This window comes from Spea bombifrons, chromosome 7, assembly GCF_027358695.1.
Source record: "Spea bombifrons isolate aSpeBom1 chromosome 7, aSpeBom1.2.pri, whole genome shotgun sequence".
NCBI classification, from domain to species: Eukaryota; Metazoa; Chordata; class Amphibia; order Anura; family Pelobatidae; genus Spea; species Spea bombifrons.
In genome coordinates, this window is record NC_071093.1 from 34,192,695 (window position 1) to 34,213,254 (window position 20,560).

Consider the following 20,560-nt stretch of genomic DNA (forward strand, 5'->3'; position numbering starts at 1 on the left):
TCCCCAAACAACCAACAAACCCATGCATGGGTGTTATCACTGTACTCAGGAGATATTGCTGAACACATATTGGGGAGGTGTTTGGCAGCGACATATACCAGGAGCTGCATCCTTAAAATAAAACGTGTGTGGGGGAAAAAAACGCAAAAAATAAGGTGTTTAATAATACCTCTGCAACAACATAATGTTACTTTATATTAAAGAAGCAGTTTTTTATTTTATACTCTTAACTTTAAAAAAAAAACAACAAAAAGATGAATAAATATGGCTGTTCAGTACAAAATATACTGACAAACGCTCTATTAAGAATTTATTTCCACCAGTCACAAGTCTGAGCTGACCCCAAATAAATCACAAAGGCAGAGAAGAGCTGAGCCAAGATTGGTTTACCTGAGGTCACCAGGGACAAGAGAAGATTTAATTGTTTATACAATGACTGTCCATCATATAGTCCCTTTGTGCCACTCGAGTGTCTTTGTATTTCTTACTGAATTTGTGCAGTTTCATTTATTTTATTTATTGAACCAACAAGTAGAATTTGTATATTCCCTGTTTTTCATATGATTTCGCTGCTGCTGCTTTAATGGAATAGAGTTCCCAGTGCTCTGCATGAAAGAGGTCCGTATAGAGGTGCCAAGTCTACTATGTTGTGCATTATTGTTCTGCTTATTCAACATAACCAGCCCAATTAATAAAATACCATTGTAAAATGGTAAATTTCCAGTCTGATCCCCGGAGGCAGGGTATGATTAAAAATTCTCAAGCCGAGCATTACCTCCTACCTTTATACAGACCATTGTGTTATGTCCCTAAGGGGGCCTCCATGTTAAGGAAATGAGAACCCTTTTCCCCAGGTCCCTAAAATAAAGAAACACAGCTCTACCCTGGTCTCTATATCCCTGCCTTACAATCAGAATCCAAGGTAGAGGTGTGGGGCTCATACTGCTGTGCTGGCTGTACCCCATTACTGCCATTAAAGTGGTCTCTTTCTACATATAACAACTAAATCATCGGACGACCGGGGGGAGTGTGAGTTGCATGAGGGTGGGTGTTAGTATGTGTATCTGAGTTAGTGTGAGGGTGTATGAGTATTTTTAGTATGTGTGTGTTCTTGTGTGTCTGGGTATGTGGTTCTGTTAGTGTGTCTGTCTGAGTATGTTAGTGTGTATGTGCGTATCTGAGTATTTTAGAATGTATGCCTGGGTATGTTATTGAGAAAGTGTGTCTATGGGTATTGTTACTGTGTAGGTGTGTCTATGGGTATGTTAGTGTGTGTCTGGATGTGCTGTTTGTGCACATTATTATGTGTATGTGTCTGGATGTGTTAGTGTATCTGTGTGCATGTATGTTAGTGTGGGTGTCTGTGTTGGTGTGAGTATCTGTGTGCATGTATGTTAGTGTGGGTGTCTGTATGTTGGTGTGAGCAGTAGTATGATCAGGCTCTGGATCTGTCACTGAATTACATGTATTTTTACTTTTGGAAGTAATAATATTAATAATTATTCGCTCCTTTTGATTTACTGTGCTTGTAGTAATTATACCTGGGAGATTCCAAATGTAGACTATCCTAAGCTCTCACTTTTTCCCTACAATTACGGTATGTTTTCATTCTAATTACTTCAAATTTTGTAACACAATTTAATATTTATATATATATATATATATATATATAGTTTCAAAACAATTTGTTCTTATATGAAAGATGCATTTTAAATTTGTAGTTCATAAATGTCTGTCTGTTGTGATTGCCCACTATGTTATTAGTACCTCTTAAGATAGAAAGGAACGAGGAGGGATATTTTGGAAGTTTCAAATACTAAAGTTATCGTTCCTCTCCCGGCAGAAAGACATCTATGCTCATTAGTGCAGCAGTTGCTGTGTCAGTGTCTATAAGACATGTTGTGTTACTACCAGCAACTGGCCTACAGCTGACGTGTGGGGATCAAATTAATGTTTCAGTGGTCTGATCACAACCTATTGGCACAGCAGCTCTGAGAATTAGGCAAACCTGGCCATTACGTACAGCTGGGATACCGTGAGAGGCAAGTGGGAGTAGTTGAATGCTAGCCCATATAGTGCCACCTATGCGTATACTCAGTCCTACTTATTCTGCTGGTTAAATGTCTTTAATATTAACTATCACAACCAAAGCTTTTAGCGTATGTAGAGTCACTTCGAATCACTCATAGCATGTGCTTTTTGTGCCTCGGACAGTGTAATTGTTTTGAGGATACTTGGTTTCAAACTATGGCACCATTTAAACATATGGAAGCTGATGCGTGTGAGAAGGTGGCAGAAGTAGCAAAGCAATTAATTTCCTGTCTTAATGTTAGGTCTCCCTTTACAACCTCACCATTACAGAGCCTGTCAGAAGAAATCAGCTTCCACCCAAGAGGGACATAATGACAGGAGAGAAATAATATAATAGGGGTGAATAATCACGCATATCTTGAAAACAGGAAGGCAACTTCCAATAGTACACAGATAAGGTGGGTTTCTAATAAACGCATATCGCTTTAATCAGTTAAAAATAATTACTCGGATGTGTTTAGTATATAAATATATAAAAGTAGATGTATTCAGAGGCATCATTCCCATGAACTAAGTAAATAGAATGCAGCGATACTATGAGCGACTCCATCCATTGCTGGGTAGACACAGAAGCTGTTACTGTGGCAGACGGCATGTGGCCAGCAGAAGGCTTTGCATTAGATAGATGAACTCTTTCGAAACAAGAAAATTGTCCCACTTACAGAAGATAATGAACAGAAAAGTGATACAGCGGAAGCAATTAATCCTAATCACTTAGAAGACAATGCAATTCAATTATCGCTTCTTTTAGGAGTTAAAATCCTCCAATTAATGTTAATAGGATTTTTTTCTCTCGTGATCACAGATAGCACAGCACACTTCCAGCCTTTTTCATGAAGATAAGGATAAATACAGACAGCCTTGTGTTTCCTCTGTAATTCTGCCTCCTCCATTGATTCAAATGAAGTGCCTGTCTTTGGTTTTGGACTAAATTCAGATTTTTCATGTATCTGTAACTATATACCGTATGTGTATATATATATATATATATATATATATATATATATATATATATATATATATATATATATATATATATATATATATATATATATATATTGTATTTATATGCATGATTAGAGTAAACAAAACATATCTCTAGAAAAAAATATTTAGCTTAGCACCTGTCTGGAGTTGCATGAACCAGACCTGCATAAAACTATTTTGCTCTGATTTTTAAGCCCATTTAAAAAAACAATAAGAGCAACACTAACCCACCATGTGCCCAGCAGTCATACGCTGTGCACTTACCAGCAGCTCCAACATTACCAAAAAGGTGTAGCTGTGATTAATAAAATTATATGGAGCTACACCAGGTGAGGTATCCTGGGGGTTCAGAAGCACGTGATGCTTCAAGCAACCTCAACCTTAATACTAGAGGACCAAGTATTCCTCTCCATCAAACTTACCACAAATAATCTTACCCAAATAGGTCCCCGACCTACACTGAAGAGAGCTAATAAGAGCAAGAAAGCCGTGGCCCACTCATGTACAGCTAGCCACATATTTAATATACATATAGTGAGCAAGTGGCAAATGCTCTCCACCATACACAGTGCAACCAATATAAAATACACTTATGTCAATATAGGCATGCCAAAAATACCGGTAATCATGCTCTAAGTCTTTTGAAGTGCATTTTATTGTCCATCTGTGGCTCAATGGTATTCTCTCTGGTGAGATCCAACCAGTTTTGGAGGTGCAACCAAGGCATGCTCCATGGTTTTGGCACCAATGTACCCTTCTTCTACAGCCTTAATTCATTTAGTTGCCCTGGACTCTGTCATCTGCAAGGTTTAGAGAACACGAGCCGTTCTGTCTGATGTGTTTTACATGGGGCTCCACTATCGCAATTTCTGTCCAGCTAATTTATGTAAATAGTTTTATGCGTATAATAGTGGTTGTGTGGCGTTTACAAGGGAAACATATTATCACTGAGGGGCGACCGCCATAATAACAACTTTCATTTGTGTGTGTGTTTGCTGAGAACATAATGTTTATTTCTACATATTTTGGGACTTTGCCTGGGTTTTTTACTTCCACTCCAGATATTCAGCTGGAGGGTACCGATGAAACAATCCGCCGATATCTATCAATAACCAGGTGAATTTGTAGTAACCGAAATGCAATGCTGAATTAGGTTTATCTTAACATATGTGCACGATATAAGATTATAGATACATTTGACATTATAATACGTATTATAATGAATGCCAAAAAGTCCTAAAAGATAATAAGCCTATTTTATTCAGACATAACACAGCAACAGCAGTCGGAACAGAACGACGGGATTGCAAAGTACAATGTCACTCAGTTTGGGGCTGTCACATAGAGTTGCATAGAGCAAGGAATCTGTTTTATCACTGATGCCGCATGCGCACGTGAATTGCTATATGGATTGCAGGGAAAGATGTTGATGTACTTTCAATGCAACCCTTGCTAGGTTCGCTATAACCAAATTGAATTTAAAGTTTTTATTTGTGATATGTTTGAAATCCATAAATTGTACAATTGCTTTTAGTAAAACCTAAGGTTTCTTTTCTTCTTTTAAAAATGATAATTTGGATGCTTAGATGCGCGTGGAAAGTGTGTCATGATGTTAAAAAATGTTCCTTAGTGATATTTTCAGCTTCTTAACTTTTGTTCTTCATAGGCTACACATCAATGGCTGATTTGACCCAAATTCACTGGGGTTAAAACTATCTACGGTTGCATTTCGTGTCCTTCCTGGTTAGTAGAACAAATTAGCTTTGTGTGAGAGTATATGATACGAGCTGGCACGGCTCACAAGCAAGTGGTATACAGCGAGAAACAAAGCAGAAGAACACAGAACAAGCGATCTGAGTCAATGGCGTCCCATTAGCAGCGTTGTAATGCGGGGTGTAATTAGTCAGCTTTATCTGGTTGATTGTGTTAGAGCCTGGCACCTGCAGCTGTGGGTATCTGGCACAGCCCGCCGAGCGATAGCACTTTGGGGTGTAATTACAGAACATTAGCTTTATTCAGCTCTAGATTGTCCTCAGTATAATATCAGCTTCCATTATCAGAAAGGACTACCGCATAGTTCAAGGGCTTACAGCAGCTGCTTGGAGTAGTGAACAAGGATCTGATCCTCTTTAATTTGGTTGGGTTTGGGAGCCGGCCTTGATGAAGATTTTTCTTTTCGTTAGCCTAATCATTCAACAGTGTTTTAATTTTTCTTGGTAGCTTTAATCTGTGCACCAAACGTATGATTATACAAGCATAATGCAGTTCCATATACCTTGAAAATAAAATGAATCTATGAATTAAGCTCACCCTTGTATTGTCTGATGGGGTTAGAGGAGACAGGGTATCCTGCTTACCTCTGTAACTACAAGGATACCAATCACACCTCACATACAAGTCCGTAAAGGCTTTGAAAAACTACAAAGGTTATCCGTTCTCCTGTGTATAAAAAGTAGCCTCGCATGGTTCTAGACTGCCCTAGGCAAGCATTTCCTTGGACCCCCCTCCACCCTCCCGGGCATGTAATCACTCCCTCCGCTCCCGCACCAAAAAAAATATTTTCTGCATTGACTGCAGATTAGGGGTTGACTGTGAGTCAGTGCAGTCTTCCCTCCTTCTGACTGTGACTTTGAGAGGTCCTCTCCCCCATAATCATTCCCAGAGTCCCTTTTGTCCCCTCATTCACTAAGCCATACCTCTCTTTTCCTTCCTCTCTGTAGTTTAGGTATAGATCAAATAAACAACACATGTAAACAGCACTTACATGTATAGATTAACAGAATAAGACATATAAACCCTGTATTTGCAGGTATACATAAATAATATATGGAAACATAGCATAGCAAATACAGATCAACAGAATAACACACAAAGATCACAGGTTGCATACACCAAAGGCCAGCCCTGGCATCCACATTCCCCACATAGAACCTGACCAGCACCCAGATTACAGTCCAGAGGGAGCCAACTTTGTCCCCAAACAGCCCAGCATGAGCCATGTTTGTCCTCAAACAGCCTGCCAAGTGCCATCTTTGTCCCATAAACAGCCTGCCCGTATGCCATCTTGGTCCCCAAGGCTTAAACGCCCTGCTTGTGACATATTTGCCTTTCTCTAAATCACATCTATGATACACATATCCATTAATGCATTCTCACAAATCATTCAAGCAATTCATCCACACATTAATTCATGTCACGCTGGTGTTCCGTCGCAGAAGCCCCAGAGGAAGTGTCTGGTAGGAGCGGAGGTTGTCTGCTCACATTGCACAAACATCCAGCGGCTGCCAGAGAGGAGGATCCAGGTCCCCTGCAAGGCTGCGGGGTATCTGGATCTTAGTCTTGTAGTCAGACCTCTATTTGAAATCTGATTATAAGACGACCTTGAATATAAGATGAGGGGCATTTTCAGAGCATTTGCTCTGGAAAAAAACCTTGTCTCATATTCACGCAAAAAAAGGTAAATAGCTTTGTTGGAGATCGTCCCTGGCTCAGTAAATGGATGGGACCTGCTGGAAACTCTTCTCTCTCCCTCGGGCACTCAGGCCTTGACAGATGCCTGAGATGGAGTATAAGAATCGCCACCCAGTGCTAGGGAAGATGGCATCACATCCACATCTGGGCTCAAGTAGGATGGAGGCCTCCTGGGTTTGGTGCTTGCCCTGGTTCTTTCTTCCACTGGTCATTCCTCTGAGTCAACTAGGTCCTGTAAGCGCTATCGACGCCATGAAAAACCCCTGGATCGAGCAGCCACTCTAAAGATGGAAAGCAGCATCTCTACATCATCTTCCGTTATTCTTAGCTGAACACCATTTTCCTAATCTTCTTTTTCAGGTAAGAAACACCCCAGTGTATAGTGCAAAGTCGTTATTTATACACGATTGCCCTTTTTTCCTGACAAATAGGCTCTCTCACCCTAGTGCTATCATAGCCATTGACCCTGTTTGACCCCAACCTCCAGTAACAAAAAGGCAAAGGCAAATCTTTGTCACGCACTTTCTGTGTGACAAGGATCCAAACAAGTATGGACACTGCTGGTACATGTACCGTTGGCTACCAACAAGGACAGAATTTGGGTTGTGTGACCCGTGCCCACGCACAGGGTGTTTCACCCTAGTGGGCCCTTCCTCTGCGGCTCTGCAAAGTTTGGGGAGATTAAAATACCCCCCAGTCCTCTCACTGCAGGGGAAGGCAGCAGCCTCTCGCCCTCACTGCACGGATGTTGCACGAAGCCAGTCCTGTGGATGCAATGTGGGTACTTGGACAAGTCCTTATGTGTGTGTGATTTCGGTGCGGGGGTAAGTCATTATGTGTGCACCGTGAGTGCTGGGGCAAGTCCTGTGGATGCAATCTGGGTGTTGGGCTAGTACTGTGGATGCAAACTAGGTGCCAGGGCAAGACCTGTGGATGTAATTTGGATGCAGAGGGAAATATATGTGTGGAGTTTGGCTGTTGGGCCGGTCCTATAGATAGAATCTGGGTGCTAGGGCCAGTCCTGTGGATGCAATCTGGATGCTGAAGCATGTCCTGTGTGTGCAATCTCGGTGTCAGGGCTGGCCTTTGGGACGTGATCTATACCTGCATGCTTTCCATGCATTATTTGTGCGATTTGTACCTTCACTGTTGAGTTGACTGGGTAGCCTTAACCTCTGAAGGTATTCCACTAGCTATAAAATGTAGACCTCAAATTTAAACAAAAAGGGTAAATCCTCATAGTTTCAAATATCACATTAAAATGTCACTTAAAAGGAAATTTAAAAAATAATGAACGGCTAGGCATTGGAATTTCTAAACATTTATCTTTTCAACAAAATTAATGGATTCGTACATTTGTGATTCACATTTACAATTTTTGTTTTTTTAAATAAAGCTGTAGTATTTAGTATTATGACAGTGGAAGGGTTAAATGTGCTTTGTGCTCAATGGAACCTCTCCCCCCAGCTATCATTGTGACATCATATGTTACACTGGATATCCACATACACAGAGAGTGCAAACAGTTTTGAAGGACCATCCTAAAATTTTATCCTAAAATAGCAAAGTGATCTGCAGATTTTTTTTTTAATCCAGGCCTTTCAACCCTATTAATCCCAATTAGTAGTTCTTGTTTTTTTCTTGTTTTTTTTCTTTACATTTTAGTTCAAGTCAGAGTTAGCCTCTTAGTGCCCAGGGGGAAGGGCAGTTCTTCAAGCCATGGTTCCCCAGAGACTTCCTTCAATAAGTTTTTTTCTCTCCTGTGTGCTGAAGAATGACACTTTGTGAGTCCAGAGGCAGCTCCTTCTTTAAACCATCCATACAATATTTACTATTAAATAAAAAAGCTTTGTTTGTTCTCATAATTGTTGCTATCTGAGTAATTCTTTCAAAATACTATCACCTTTAGTTAAAATTGTATTATTCCCAAAAGTCTGCAATGACGTGCTAATGAACTTTAGTTTTGGACTAGCAATTTGATTTTATGTCATTTAAATTTGGTGTTACTGTGAAATAGACATCAAATGTTTTATTTATTTATTGTAAAAACGCATTTAAATAATTTAACACATCTATAAAAACTAAAGCATATACAGTCATTAGCTGAATGTGTTCAATGACAATAGCAAAAGGAACATCTTTGTCACCCACTTTCTGTGTGACACAGATCCAGATGGGTATTGACAATGCCGGCACCTGTACTATTGTTCTTGTCTCGTCTACCGTTTGCCGGAGAACTCGCTGCAGAAGTTCTTCTCCCAGTAAAACAGTACAAGGGGAAAAACCCCAAGTAATGTCCACCAGAGTTTTGATGATCCCAACAGTGAGGAGGCTCCAAAATAAGTAGATAAATATGTTTAACAGGTAGTTCTTGAGTATGCAAGGTGAGAAAATCGTGTCTGGGGCATAATTAGGTAAATTAGTGAAACCACAAAAAAAGAACAGATGTAATCAAGCTCAGAATCACAAACAGAGCGGGAAGTCAGGCAGCACACCACTGTCCTTCACACACATGGCATATGGCCCAACACACCATGTCCAGCCACCCATACCGGTATATTTCATTAAAAAAAAAAGTTTAAAAGTATTATACAACTACATGCATATATCAAAGGGTACCAGTAGGTGGAAACCCTTCATGAGGACCAAAATCAGATAAAACAAAGATGGACAAACAGGTTGCAACAACCTTCCAGCAAAGGTAGTGGAGTGAAATGCAATATGAGTCATTTGATTTAAAATATCTTGGAAAAGTGTAAGCTTCTAAGCTAATATTTTAAAGGGAATAATCAATCAAATATTTCATTTTTAGATGTAAAAGCTTGGCAGTTGTAAAATGGTTTTAGCCATAGATGTCAGAGTTCAGAACAGTGCGACTTCTTGAAATCTGTTTCTTAAAACAATAAATCTGGGTGACAGTTAGTGAGACTGCAACGTTGGCACCTTCTTACTTTTTCTTAAAAAAATTATTCCAGTCAATTATTAATTCATTAATAATAATAATAATAATAATAATAATCTTATTGTTTTGCTATTATCTGCACTTACTAAATGAAATAATATACATGTGTAGTGCAGTACAAGTGTAAAATATTCTGTATTGCATTGCTGGCAATCAGATTGTTAATTTGTCAGAGCTATAGTAGATTTAGTCTTCTCAGCGCCTATACTGTGTGTTAATTTTACCTTTTAATGGTGCAAGTTTTGAACTACTGCAATCCATGGCACTGTGGTCTCCATTGAGCCATTGGGTATTGATTTGCATTTTGCTTTTTGGGTAGTTTCTTTCACAATGTGAGACCCTTTATTTTATTCAAGGCTGATTTTCTAAAACAAAAGGTACCAGGTTACATGAATTTGGGCTATCAGTCAGCATTGCTTAGGTCCCATGTTTGCTCACTAATGTCCCACTAATGTAGATTACCAAGGAATACACTGATGTCCTTTAACTGCAACTGGTTACAGGCTGCTCATACAATTCCCGTTTTCTGTCAAAGGAAAAAGGTTTTCAACCTGGCACGAACTTGCGGAAAATCAGCTGTACCCTTATTAGTCCAATTCCTTCTCTCCTCATCAGCCATTCTTTTCCTCTTCAAGTCATTACTCATTCCAAAACCCACTTCCATATCCTTCATATTCCCTTATCCCTTTTCTTTACCCTTAATGCATACTTACTCTTTCCAGAAATCATTACTCATCTAATCCCTTTTCATGTCAAAAACATTCCCAATTTTTCAGCTCAATTTTGCTATATCTAACCATGCGTCCCCTACCTCTATCCTGTTAGAATCCTATAAATATTACATCGCCGTAACGTATTTCAACAACCTTCAATATATCCTTATCCTTTCCATGTCTCTCCAATATGTCTTCTTTATCTCCCCAGAAGCTATAACTCATTTTCAATATATCACTTGCCTATTACATATCTGAACTCTCCCCCAATAATACAGACATGTTCAAGGTGGACTTTCATGTCCAGTTATTAAGACAAAAATATATTAAGGATTGGCCATGGTTTATCTTATGTGTTTACCACTAGAGAGCACGTATTCCTCAGTATTCCTCAGTAAATGGACAGCTAATGGACAGTTTAATACACAGGTATGGAGGGCACAGTAATTCTATGCATAAGGCCCAGAAGAGTGTTAACTGCATTGTAATACAGACGTCCCCTTGGCATGTATACACATTCTTTTTCTATTCAAAATTAAATGGTTTCTACCGCGGAGATGTACCTAAAACTACAGACCCTTAAGGTACATGAAAAAGTGATTTATTTACCAGTTACCATGATAAAAACAAGTGAATAATAAAGTCAGTCATTCCACTGAAAAAGTCCAAGATGTTTTATTTTGAAAATTACATGTAATTACAAAAGTCTTCATTTTGTTACTATTCATCACTCAGCAAAACAAAATGTTGAGGTGCCTAATACAGTAAATCATCCCCTTTAGAATGATCACTATCGTGAAATAGTTAATACATTCTTAAAATATAGATTAAGGAAAAAATAATCAAATAAACCAGAGGCTCTTTCTATTTATTTAGCTTTATTTCATATAAACCAAAAAGTGGATAGAGGTTTTCTACTCTTGGACTGTACACATAATACTTTCGTTGAACTTTAACTGCTAGTTTATTCTTTCTTTTCTTTCAATTAGAAGTCCGACTATATTTTACGTTGGGAGGCCAGTTATTTGTGCCATAAGTCTCTGTAGCCGCTGTAGGGTTATGATGCTCAGATACAAAAGATAGGCAGACTATATGGGTCAGATAGCTCTTATCTGACATTATCTTTTATTTCTGAAAGACTAACATCTGATTTGTTTGTTTTTCTAATATAGTTTACAACATAGAATGTTTGAGGGTTTACTAATGCCTCCTTTTTTTGTATGTGAATTTCACATGGAAAAGTTAAGATGAAGGTATTAAAACTTTTTTGTTTTTAGTTCTTTCTGTTGGAATATATGCACTTAAATCTGGACTTCAAAAGGCCTAGTCAGCCCAATGCCATATGCTTAGCTGACTGCACATTATTACTTTACTGTTGCATATAAAAAAAGAAGTTGACATTACTATTCATGAAAACAAATTAATAATCAAACTAAAAAATGTATCTCTAATCTAATAAACATAGATGGAAGTAAACAGAAGACAAGGTGAAAGCATTTAGTTTGTCTCTCCAAATCTCAAAGCTGCTCCATGATAGCTGCGTTTCCCTACTTGGATTTAGCGGCACCAAACTGTCTGAAATGGAAAAGGCTCTTGAGATCCAGGTCCCCGGAGTATTTTATGGCTTCAGCAAACAACTTAACCACCTAGAAGATATACATAGAACATAAACTTGTAAACAAGTATACACTGTTTTTCTTAAATTGTGTGTATGTATTACTTTAAAGGTTAAATGTGCTTTAGCTGGTGTACACTAGACAACCACTCAGGTTTTCTTCCGTAACTCCCCTACTATGTGTTACGGTATATTATTGATTGCCTGTTTTCAATTTACTGAAAACACCCAAGGACAAACAATAGCAACTCCCTGAGAGCATCTTATACACTCTAATTGACAAAATCAAGGGTATAGGTAAGATCAATGTGGAAGCATGTTGTATGATAAGGATATATATGTTATTGGTGTATGGTAAATACAGAGTTCGAAGCATTTTGCATGGTGGCAAAATAGTCTAATTACAGCATTAGTTCCAAAGGCAACTTTGGGGTGCGCCACATGAGGTTTGTCCATATATATATAGTGGGACACACATATATTCCTGATTACTGTTTATTAAATAATAAAGGAAGCAAGAGGTGTGCATGTTACATGTAACATGTGATTTATATATCAGATATCATACCTGGAAGTTGGTGAGAAGGGCAATGCCACAGTCCACTGCAGTCCTTCTTATCAGAAAGTTATCATGCACATACTTGGTGTTGTTATTTGGAAGATTAATCACCATGTCAATGTTGCCTTCTTTGATCAACCTGTGCCAATAAAGAAACGTATAAGTGACCGGAATGATTATTGATAATAGCGCATGCCCTGTAGGGTCAGGTCTTATCATTTCTCTTCAGTCTTTAAAAGCTAAGAAGCTCAACAGCTGATGGCCTCCTGACATCACAGCATCCACCAGGATCTCTTAAAGTACGGTAACAATGATGTCACATAATAAGTGTACGAAATGGGGGATCAATAATGGTTAAAATGATTCAAGCTGTGCTAACTAGTAGGAGCAATAAAGTAATACACTTTATTGGCTTGAAAATGGCATTGAGGTACAAATGTTTCCTTCATCCAAACAGTGCTATAGCGTCCCTGCACTAATCGTCCAACTAACGGTTGAATATAGAATATATATGGTAAGGAATGTACAGAAATATATTTTCTGCCTTTTGCATGTGACAAAAATATTGTTATATTAGTAATGTTGTTTTTTTAAGTACTTTAAGCTTTATTTAGTTTGTAATCAGTGGTCATTATTTTTTTCTTACTTGTAGATGGTGTGAGGGTCGCTTGCGAGTGACTCCTCTGATGGCCATGGAACAGGTGTGGCAGAAATATCATTTGCATTAAGCCAGCTAGCAGTGGCCTCTGTAGCGTACAGCTGTAACATTGAAGACAATAAGAAGATCCAACGTTTTATTCAGAATGAGAGATTACACAAGTAGCGCTAAGTAAGGTGAGAAGCAATGAATACGTTAATCAGCTGCAAAAAGAAAAAGCTTATGGAAATTTGCATAATGTACCTTGAATCCCTCATCTTTCAGCTGCTGAGCTGTGCCAAGGAAATGGGGACGGAATGAATGCTGCAAAAGAGAATCAATGAAACACCTTGTAGATTCATTGTGAGAAGCTTTCAAACATAATAATCAGTGACAGGAATTCATATCCGCAGGTGAGAGTAATAGCAAGGTCAATTTACATCTCTAATCGGTGGAGATCCCCAGACCTCTGAAGTATGGATCCATAATTTTATTTCAGAGTACAAGCTATAGCTCACATTTGCCAAAGAAATTGGAACCTTATTTCCCTATTCTAGCCCAGAGCAACACCATGTTTTACCGTTAATCTTACTGTTATTTCAACGAACAATGTACAATAACAGACATGTTTTCATATTCAATTATATATAATTTTACTGCAGGTGCCCTTTCAACAAAGTAAATGCAAATATAATGCAGGAAGGGACAATAGGCATCAGATAAGTGGTGGTAGAATCTATTATTTTAGAGGGTAATGTGGTAGGGCCCCCAATTATACTGTGTAAAACCTACAGTAAGGAAGACACTCGTCTTATAGTGTTACCCTATTATACCAAAGGTGCCAGGAATTTCAATCTCTAACCTGGATTCCAATCAAAATTCCCTTCTGGGGCAGCTTGAAGCCGGTAGAGATCATGGCCTTCAGGAAAGCAGAGTAGATGTTGTGTCCAAAGCAGGCCACCTTATTGGATAAAATAAAGCATACACATCAAAATCACACTCTACTCTACTCTACACTTTAGTATAAACAGCTATACCTTTAGTTCAATTGAATGCAATTAACTTAAAATATATATATCAGTTACTACCTGACTTACCACTTAACCTAAGCTATAATATATTGTCGTTCTAAAACTGTAAATTTACCTCGCCAGTTGAGGCCATTTCACAACGCAGGACTGGATCGGCTCCTCGGAGGCGGGGCCAGGAGAACATGGGAGCCTATAGAAAAGCATGCACAGTCAATGCACTTTATCTTTTCCCCATTTGTAATTTCCCCTTCCATGTTTGTTCCTCTCTGAAAACTCACCTTGATCCCAACATAGTCTGCAGGGATAATGGGACTCTCCAGGGTTGGGAGAGATGCCTCATCCATTTTTTCTCCAATCATAACTTTTGTGGCCACATCAATAAAATCAACTCCTAAGGTCTTGGACACGAAGGGGAAAGATCTGGAAGCTCTCAGGTTGCATTCAATCACCTAACAGGGAAAGCAAATACATAATAAATTACAAAACCTAGATGGAGATGTCTGTAATGAACAAGCTAAACCTTTTTAATCCTTATTTTTCAGCAACATCCTTTTTACTATGAAATACACTTACTAGTGGTCAAGAGCCACATAGCAAATAAAGTACAATTATCAATAATGTCCAACAAATGTCATATACAATGACAATGACAATGGCACTTGTTTACAGGAACTATTCAAATTAATGGTCAAAGTGCACAGCGATGGCTTAGAAATGCATTTAAGAATGCAGATTCCATGTAGAACATAGCAAGAAAGGACATCCTTATATCTGAAAACCAGTTGATTTGCCACTTATTAACTGACACCACAGGAATGAACATGGGCATTTATCCTACTCTAAAAAAAACAGCCTCTTTTATTGCTTATTTGCCTGTTAATAGCCACCTTTTGATGTGATTATCCTCATTTACTACCCTCCATCTGTAAATTTGCCAGTAATACCCACTTCTTCTTTCCCAGTCATACCACCTTACAAATGAGCAATGATTATAATTTACGTTTTTATAACATGGGGCACTAGCACCTATGATGCATATATATATATACCACATATATAGTTCAGAAAATGCAGAATGCTGAATGTAAGATACAATGTATTATTTTATATTGTTATTACCGCTCAGGGCTCAAAAAGAAGAAATGTGCTCAGTTACTGGATTTTTTAATTCTATACTGAATGTTTTTTCCTGTAATCACAGTCCCTTCTTTCTGCTAATCCATTAGGTTGTCACACTCAATTGAATAAATATACCATGAAAAATGGATCAAGTATGCAATGTTCTGTATTGTAAAAAAACACTTTTTTTATGGCACAGACATTGCTTTTACTATTAAGCTAAATAACAACTAAAAAAAAATTATATTCTACCAGGAAGATGATGAATGCAGTTGTTGTCTCGAATCTTTAACAATGTTATAAATACCTATAATAGTGGCTTAGCGTTCTTTTTATTAAAACTACTGTGTTTTCCGGTCATTCAAAAGGAACCTTCTTAAGACATTTTCGTCCTTATATTTCTGCGATGCATTATTATTGCGTTATCCAGATTGCTCTAATTTTAAAAAACATCCAGTGCTAAAACAAACAAGCACCCATAGGACTCTGATCCGTGTCTAACACCAACGCACATCCTGACAGGTTACACGTTCTCTTTGTGACAGCACCCTGGTATTACGGTTTTATACAGTCTGATAGGGGCTCTTTTCTTATCAATGCCTTGTCAAGTTGCTCACAGAAAAGTGATTGACATATCAATAGCAGAGAGATGGAGCACAGAAAAGGCTGGTATTATGCAGGCAGCCCACATACAGCTGTCTGTGTGTTGTATCAGGGGTAAGGGGGAGGAAGAAACATAGATGGGCTCCCACTTGAAATTAAACTGTTTTGTAAATTGAGTTTATCTCAAAGGCTGCCAGATCACAGCGGAGAATTCTTTAACACCTAGGTTTACAGGCTGGCATTGTCTGTCACCGAGTAAAGGAGAATAACACACACAGGAGCCTGCTAGGCAGTGATACCAAAATAAAGTATGGCAGGACTGTTCAAAACCAACTACCCTCGCCAGCTTACTCACATTTGGAAGCCGGAGGGCTAAATGCAGCCTAAGCAAAAACAGGTACAGTGCCTATAAGGGACAAATAGCGGTGCCCATCTGCTCCTTTCATATTTCCAGTGGACCATGGACTACTGCATTATTACTGTAGAAGAATATTGTAATATGGATGGCAGCATATCATTGAGTCTTAGGCCTGGGAATAAGTGCTATTAAGGTAATAATGTAATAACGTATAACCTATTAACTTTTTCTGAAAGAATCTCAAGCAATGTTGAACCTGAGTCCCATTCAGCAAAGTTCTGCATTATACTTTCCATAATCAACATCCTTTCTCTGAGGGTTAAGTGATGGCAGCTGTAGGGTGGGAACATTTTGGGTCAACTGGTTCTCCTTGCTTTGTCTACAATAAAGCACTTTGACTCCAACCAGCTGAGCAGCTGCTACCAGATTCAAGCCACATTGAAACTCCTGTACCGTTTCTACTGCTCCCCATAAGCTTTTAACATACATGGGGAGTGCTGGGTTATATCATCATGGGAAAGCAAAAGAGAGATCTGTGCCAGAGGATGCATTGACCTACATGCTCCACACTAGACCATCAGAGACTGACTGTCCCCGAGCAACCTTCCATGGGTGCTAAGAAGGGGGAAGCCACAGCCCATCAGAGTCTATAATGATTATTACATGTATCATAATCAGTAAATAAAGGCAGTTCATACATCTCACTGAGTTTATCTGTGTGGGTTTTACAATGACCTCTCTCATGAAGAAGAATGCTGTATGTCATTGTGCATCCATTCACTTACCAGGACATCATTTCCTCTGACAAGGAATTGCACATTGAAGGGTCCAGAGATATCAAAAGCAGTTGCAATTTTCTTTGTAGCAATTTTCACCTGCAAATTACAGAAGATATTAATGTTGCAGTACCACTTTTCAATATCCAGAGAATTGAAACAGAAATATTTCTCAGCCACGCAAGGCAATGTATAATCTCCTTTTGTTTTATAGATTGAGCTTTTTAATGACTTTGCTGAATGAGGAACATGCTCTTTGCCTTACAAAGCACATCAGTAAATCCACCGGAATCCATAATTCACACCCCTGTCTTTAGATAGTAATCAAAACCTTTTTACTCCATTGATTAAATAATGCAGCGCTGATTCTTCATTCAGAGCAATTAAGGAATTTAGGATTTTGTTTGCTTTGTATTTTTTAAATTAAAGATATGCTGAAATTTACAGAATATCCTAAAAAATTAGAGCTACAGAACAATTTCTCGGCTAAATACTTGAACAATAATTTCATCAATTCAACCGAGAAATCACAAGAATAAATGAGATTTAGATCGCATCCACCGAGAGAAATCATGAAATGAAACTCACACCCTTCACGTTATCATTTGCTTGAAGAGTCAATAGGTAAAAATACAATAGGCTTTATTCACTAAACTGTGTTGTAAGAGAGTCGCAGATACATTTCAAATTTGATTAAATTGAATAGCGAACCGTAATGCAAGAAGGGCTGAATTGGCCCTGTATAATGGATAGTTAAATTAACTCTTTCAGCTCACAAATACTTATGGTTTCATGAATAAGCATCTACAACATACTTAATTATATTCTTATATTTGAATAAGAAAACAGCTGATAATGTTTTTTGGGAGGAAAACCCTCTTTCTTATACACAAAAGCAGTAAGCAAACAGCAGTCTTCTTTGTGAAATATAGACACAGCCGGTAATAACATAGACATGTAATATATACTATATATACATATGTAATATCTATCTTTTCAAGTTATTTTTTGTTTTGTATTGACTAGTATTTTATTTTTGTATTTCTGTATACTGTAACGGTATCATTAAAATGGGAAATTTCTGAGACATCAAAATCGTATTATTAAAAGAGAAGACAAGTGCTATGAAAAGTAAAGCCAGCATTTGTTCGTTTTTGTCTGCTTCGTCTCATGGTGTATAATTTAGTAATCATTGTCCCTGTGATTACGATGACTAGCTAGTGCCACACAAAAAATAGTTAGAATTAAATAGTTAGAAGACAATACGGAGGTAGAAGGACTATAGCTAATTGTTAAAATATGTTTTGGAAAACTGCTACTGCATGATGAGATATGTTATACTGTGACATGACTTGTGACATCCTGATAAGGGATGTCCAAGGTCTTTAAAGGTTTTGTAATCCTCCACCAATAATAATAATAAATGAGCCCAGTCATACATTTAAGATGGGTCTATAAATATCATAATATTTGATAACATTTGATAAATATCATAACAACAATGATAAACAGCTATGTTCAATTGAATGATTCTAACGTAATGTAAACTGTTACCTTCTCCAGTGCTCCCTGACTGATAGACTGTGTTGGGATCATGAGGGTTGCATCCCCAGAGTGAACACCTGCATCTTCTACGTGCTCAGAAATAGCGTGGGAGATTACCTGTTGTAACGTTAGAAGGTTGGAATTAATAAAATTAAAAAATTCATAAAAAGAGACTATGTATCACCCGACATATAAGCCACATATACTAATAAACAATAAATATGTATATATCACTAATATATATATCTATATATGAGATGTGACTGTATTTTGTGTTGGGCGATGTGTCTAGGTATTAACAACTCTTATTTCATGGTATATTCTGGCCAAGGATAGGGTGATTGGCTTGCGTAGTGCTCCTCAGCTCTTAATGGGCCAGTTGGAGAGATCAAAGATCTGTGCAGACCTCCGCAGCAGTAGCTCTTCAGTGCCACCTAATGTGGATTGCCAGGATATGACATGCTAGTGAAAAAACACTAGAACTAAACCAACTTGTATATAATGGGTATATATTCAAAGTTATTTTGGTGCCATTTGTTGGTTTGGTCTTATCACCAAACCAACAAATGGCATGGTCTATTGGATCCAGCAGAAACTTAATACTGGATAAGGTCACTTCTTTCAAACTCTGCAGGAGAATCAGTTTTATACATAACCCTGAACGGGATAAAAAGCAAAGCTTCTGGTTCTCACATTACTGTTTGGACTATCATCATTGAGAAGATAAGAAAAATAAATGGGATCAAGTCTGACCCAAAAGCTTTCATTGGGAAGAAGCTTCCTTCCTCACAGAGTGGTGTATTCTTGTTTGGGACACCTAGGCTTGGCTCAGGGGCTGATGGTCTGGGGGGTGGCAACCACTATGCCATATTATTAACAGGGAGATCACTCTATTGGAAGATAAGGCCACAGCTCAACAGACCAGTTGGGAAGATCAGATATATTGTACTCATTTATACTACGGAGCTGGCACAGTCCACATAGAGTCTGTTCCCTTGTGAGTCCTTCTGAGGCAGAGAACCAATGTATGATATCATGTACTGGTGCTAAGCACAGAGAATACATAGTATTGTATTTATCAGCTCTAAGGCAATATGCTAACTTTGGAGCAATTACCCAAATAGATCACTATCTTTGCTCAATGCTGCACTGGCAGATTGTTTCCCCAGAACTGCCTTAGCTTCATGTTGAAAATATGTTTTTAGATTTCTGAGAGGGCGTGAGATTAACAGCCTCTCAACAGAAGTGGTCGATGTTATTACAGTGAGGGGATTTAAACTTGGATGAGGTAGGCATATGGTTATCCTGAATTTAAGATGAGACCAAGAACTGATTAATATTTGAGTTTTTACATCAAGGAAAATGGGCAGACTTACTTGCCGTCAAATGTTTCTATGGCTCAGGGTTTTTTTTTTGGTTATAATATCTGATTATTCTCATAAATTCTCATAATGTCAACATTATGATAAAAATGATACAGAAACGGCTGTCACCATGCAGTCCTATGCACATTCTTTCCTCCAGACCAGGCAAAGACTTACTCGTCCTTCCTTTGCAACAGCATCCATCTCCACTTCTCGGGCTCCTTCAATGAACTTGGTGATCACTACTGGGTGCTCCTGTCAAAATAAGATTTTTGTCTCGTAAACATCCTAATTTGGCTTGACAAAGTGTTATTAGAAATCATTTTTTATTTTTCTCTAAAACCAGTTTAGCTTTTAGAGGGCCTCAGCTTGTAATTGCTGTTGGACTAAGACAGAAGAGATCCTCAGAAGGCTTCGTCAGTGAATAACCAGGGGGGAAAGCTGCCTACTTTATGTCTTAGATCCTTGCAATAGTTGATCCTTCTGTCAGTTTTGTACAGCTGTGTGCTTGTACCAGTATCAGTCTTTTACGAAGATCAATCGTTCATCTGTGTAAATACCCATCTTTCCTTCTTACCACCTTGAGAGCATTTAAAAAGCTAAGCCAAAAGCTTTTATCTTCTATAAATCGATACCCCACTGGATACATTTTAAATGACTAAAACCCAATGCTTATGCCAGAAGACTTGAGTGATAACAAAACAAGAAATACTGCCTAAAAGTTGGCAC

At 38.2% G+C, this 20,560-nt stretch overlaps 1 protein-coding gene across 1 annotated transcript in view; it reads right to left on the reverse strand.

The window, feature by feature from the left end:
• Positions 1-10,874: 10,874 nt before the first annotated feature.
• CPS1 (carbamoyl-phosphate synthase 1) overlaps positions 10,875-20,560 on the reverse strand; it is a 36,509-nt gene continuing 26,823 nt past the window's right edge. The window contains exons 29-38 of the mRNA XM_053472322.1: positions 20,009-20,086; positions 18,477-18,584; positions 16,932-17,021; positions 14,345-14,515; positions 14,182-14,256; positions 13,898-13,996; positions 13,300-13,359; positions 13,045-13,157; positions 12,408-12,537; positions 10,875-11,870 (exon numbers count right to left, since the gene is read on the reverse strand). Of these exons, the coding sequence (XP_053328297.1) occupies positions 11,772-11,870; positions 12,408-12,537; positions 13,045-13,157; positions 13,300-13,359; positions 13,898-13,996; positions 14,182-14,256; positions 14,345-14,515; positions 16,932-17,021; positions 18,477-18,584; positions 20,009-20,086 (1,023 nt within the window). The 3' untranslated portion in view covers positions 10,875-11,771. The remainder of the gene's footprint in view (positions 11,871-12,407; positions 12,538-13,044; positions 13,158-13,299; positions 13,360-13,897; positions 13,997-14,181; positions 14,257-14,344; positions 14,516-16,931; positions 17,022-18,476; positions 18,585-20,008; positions 20,087-20,560) is intronic.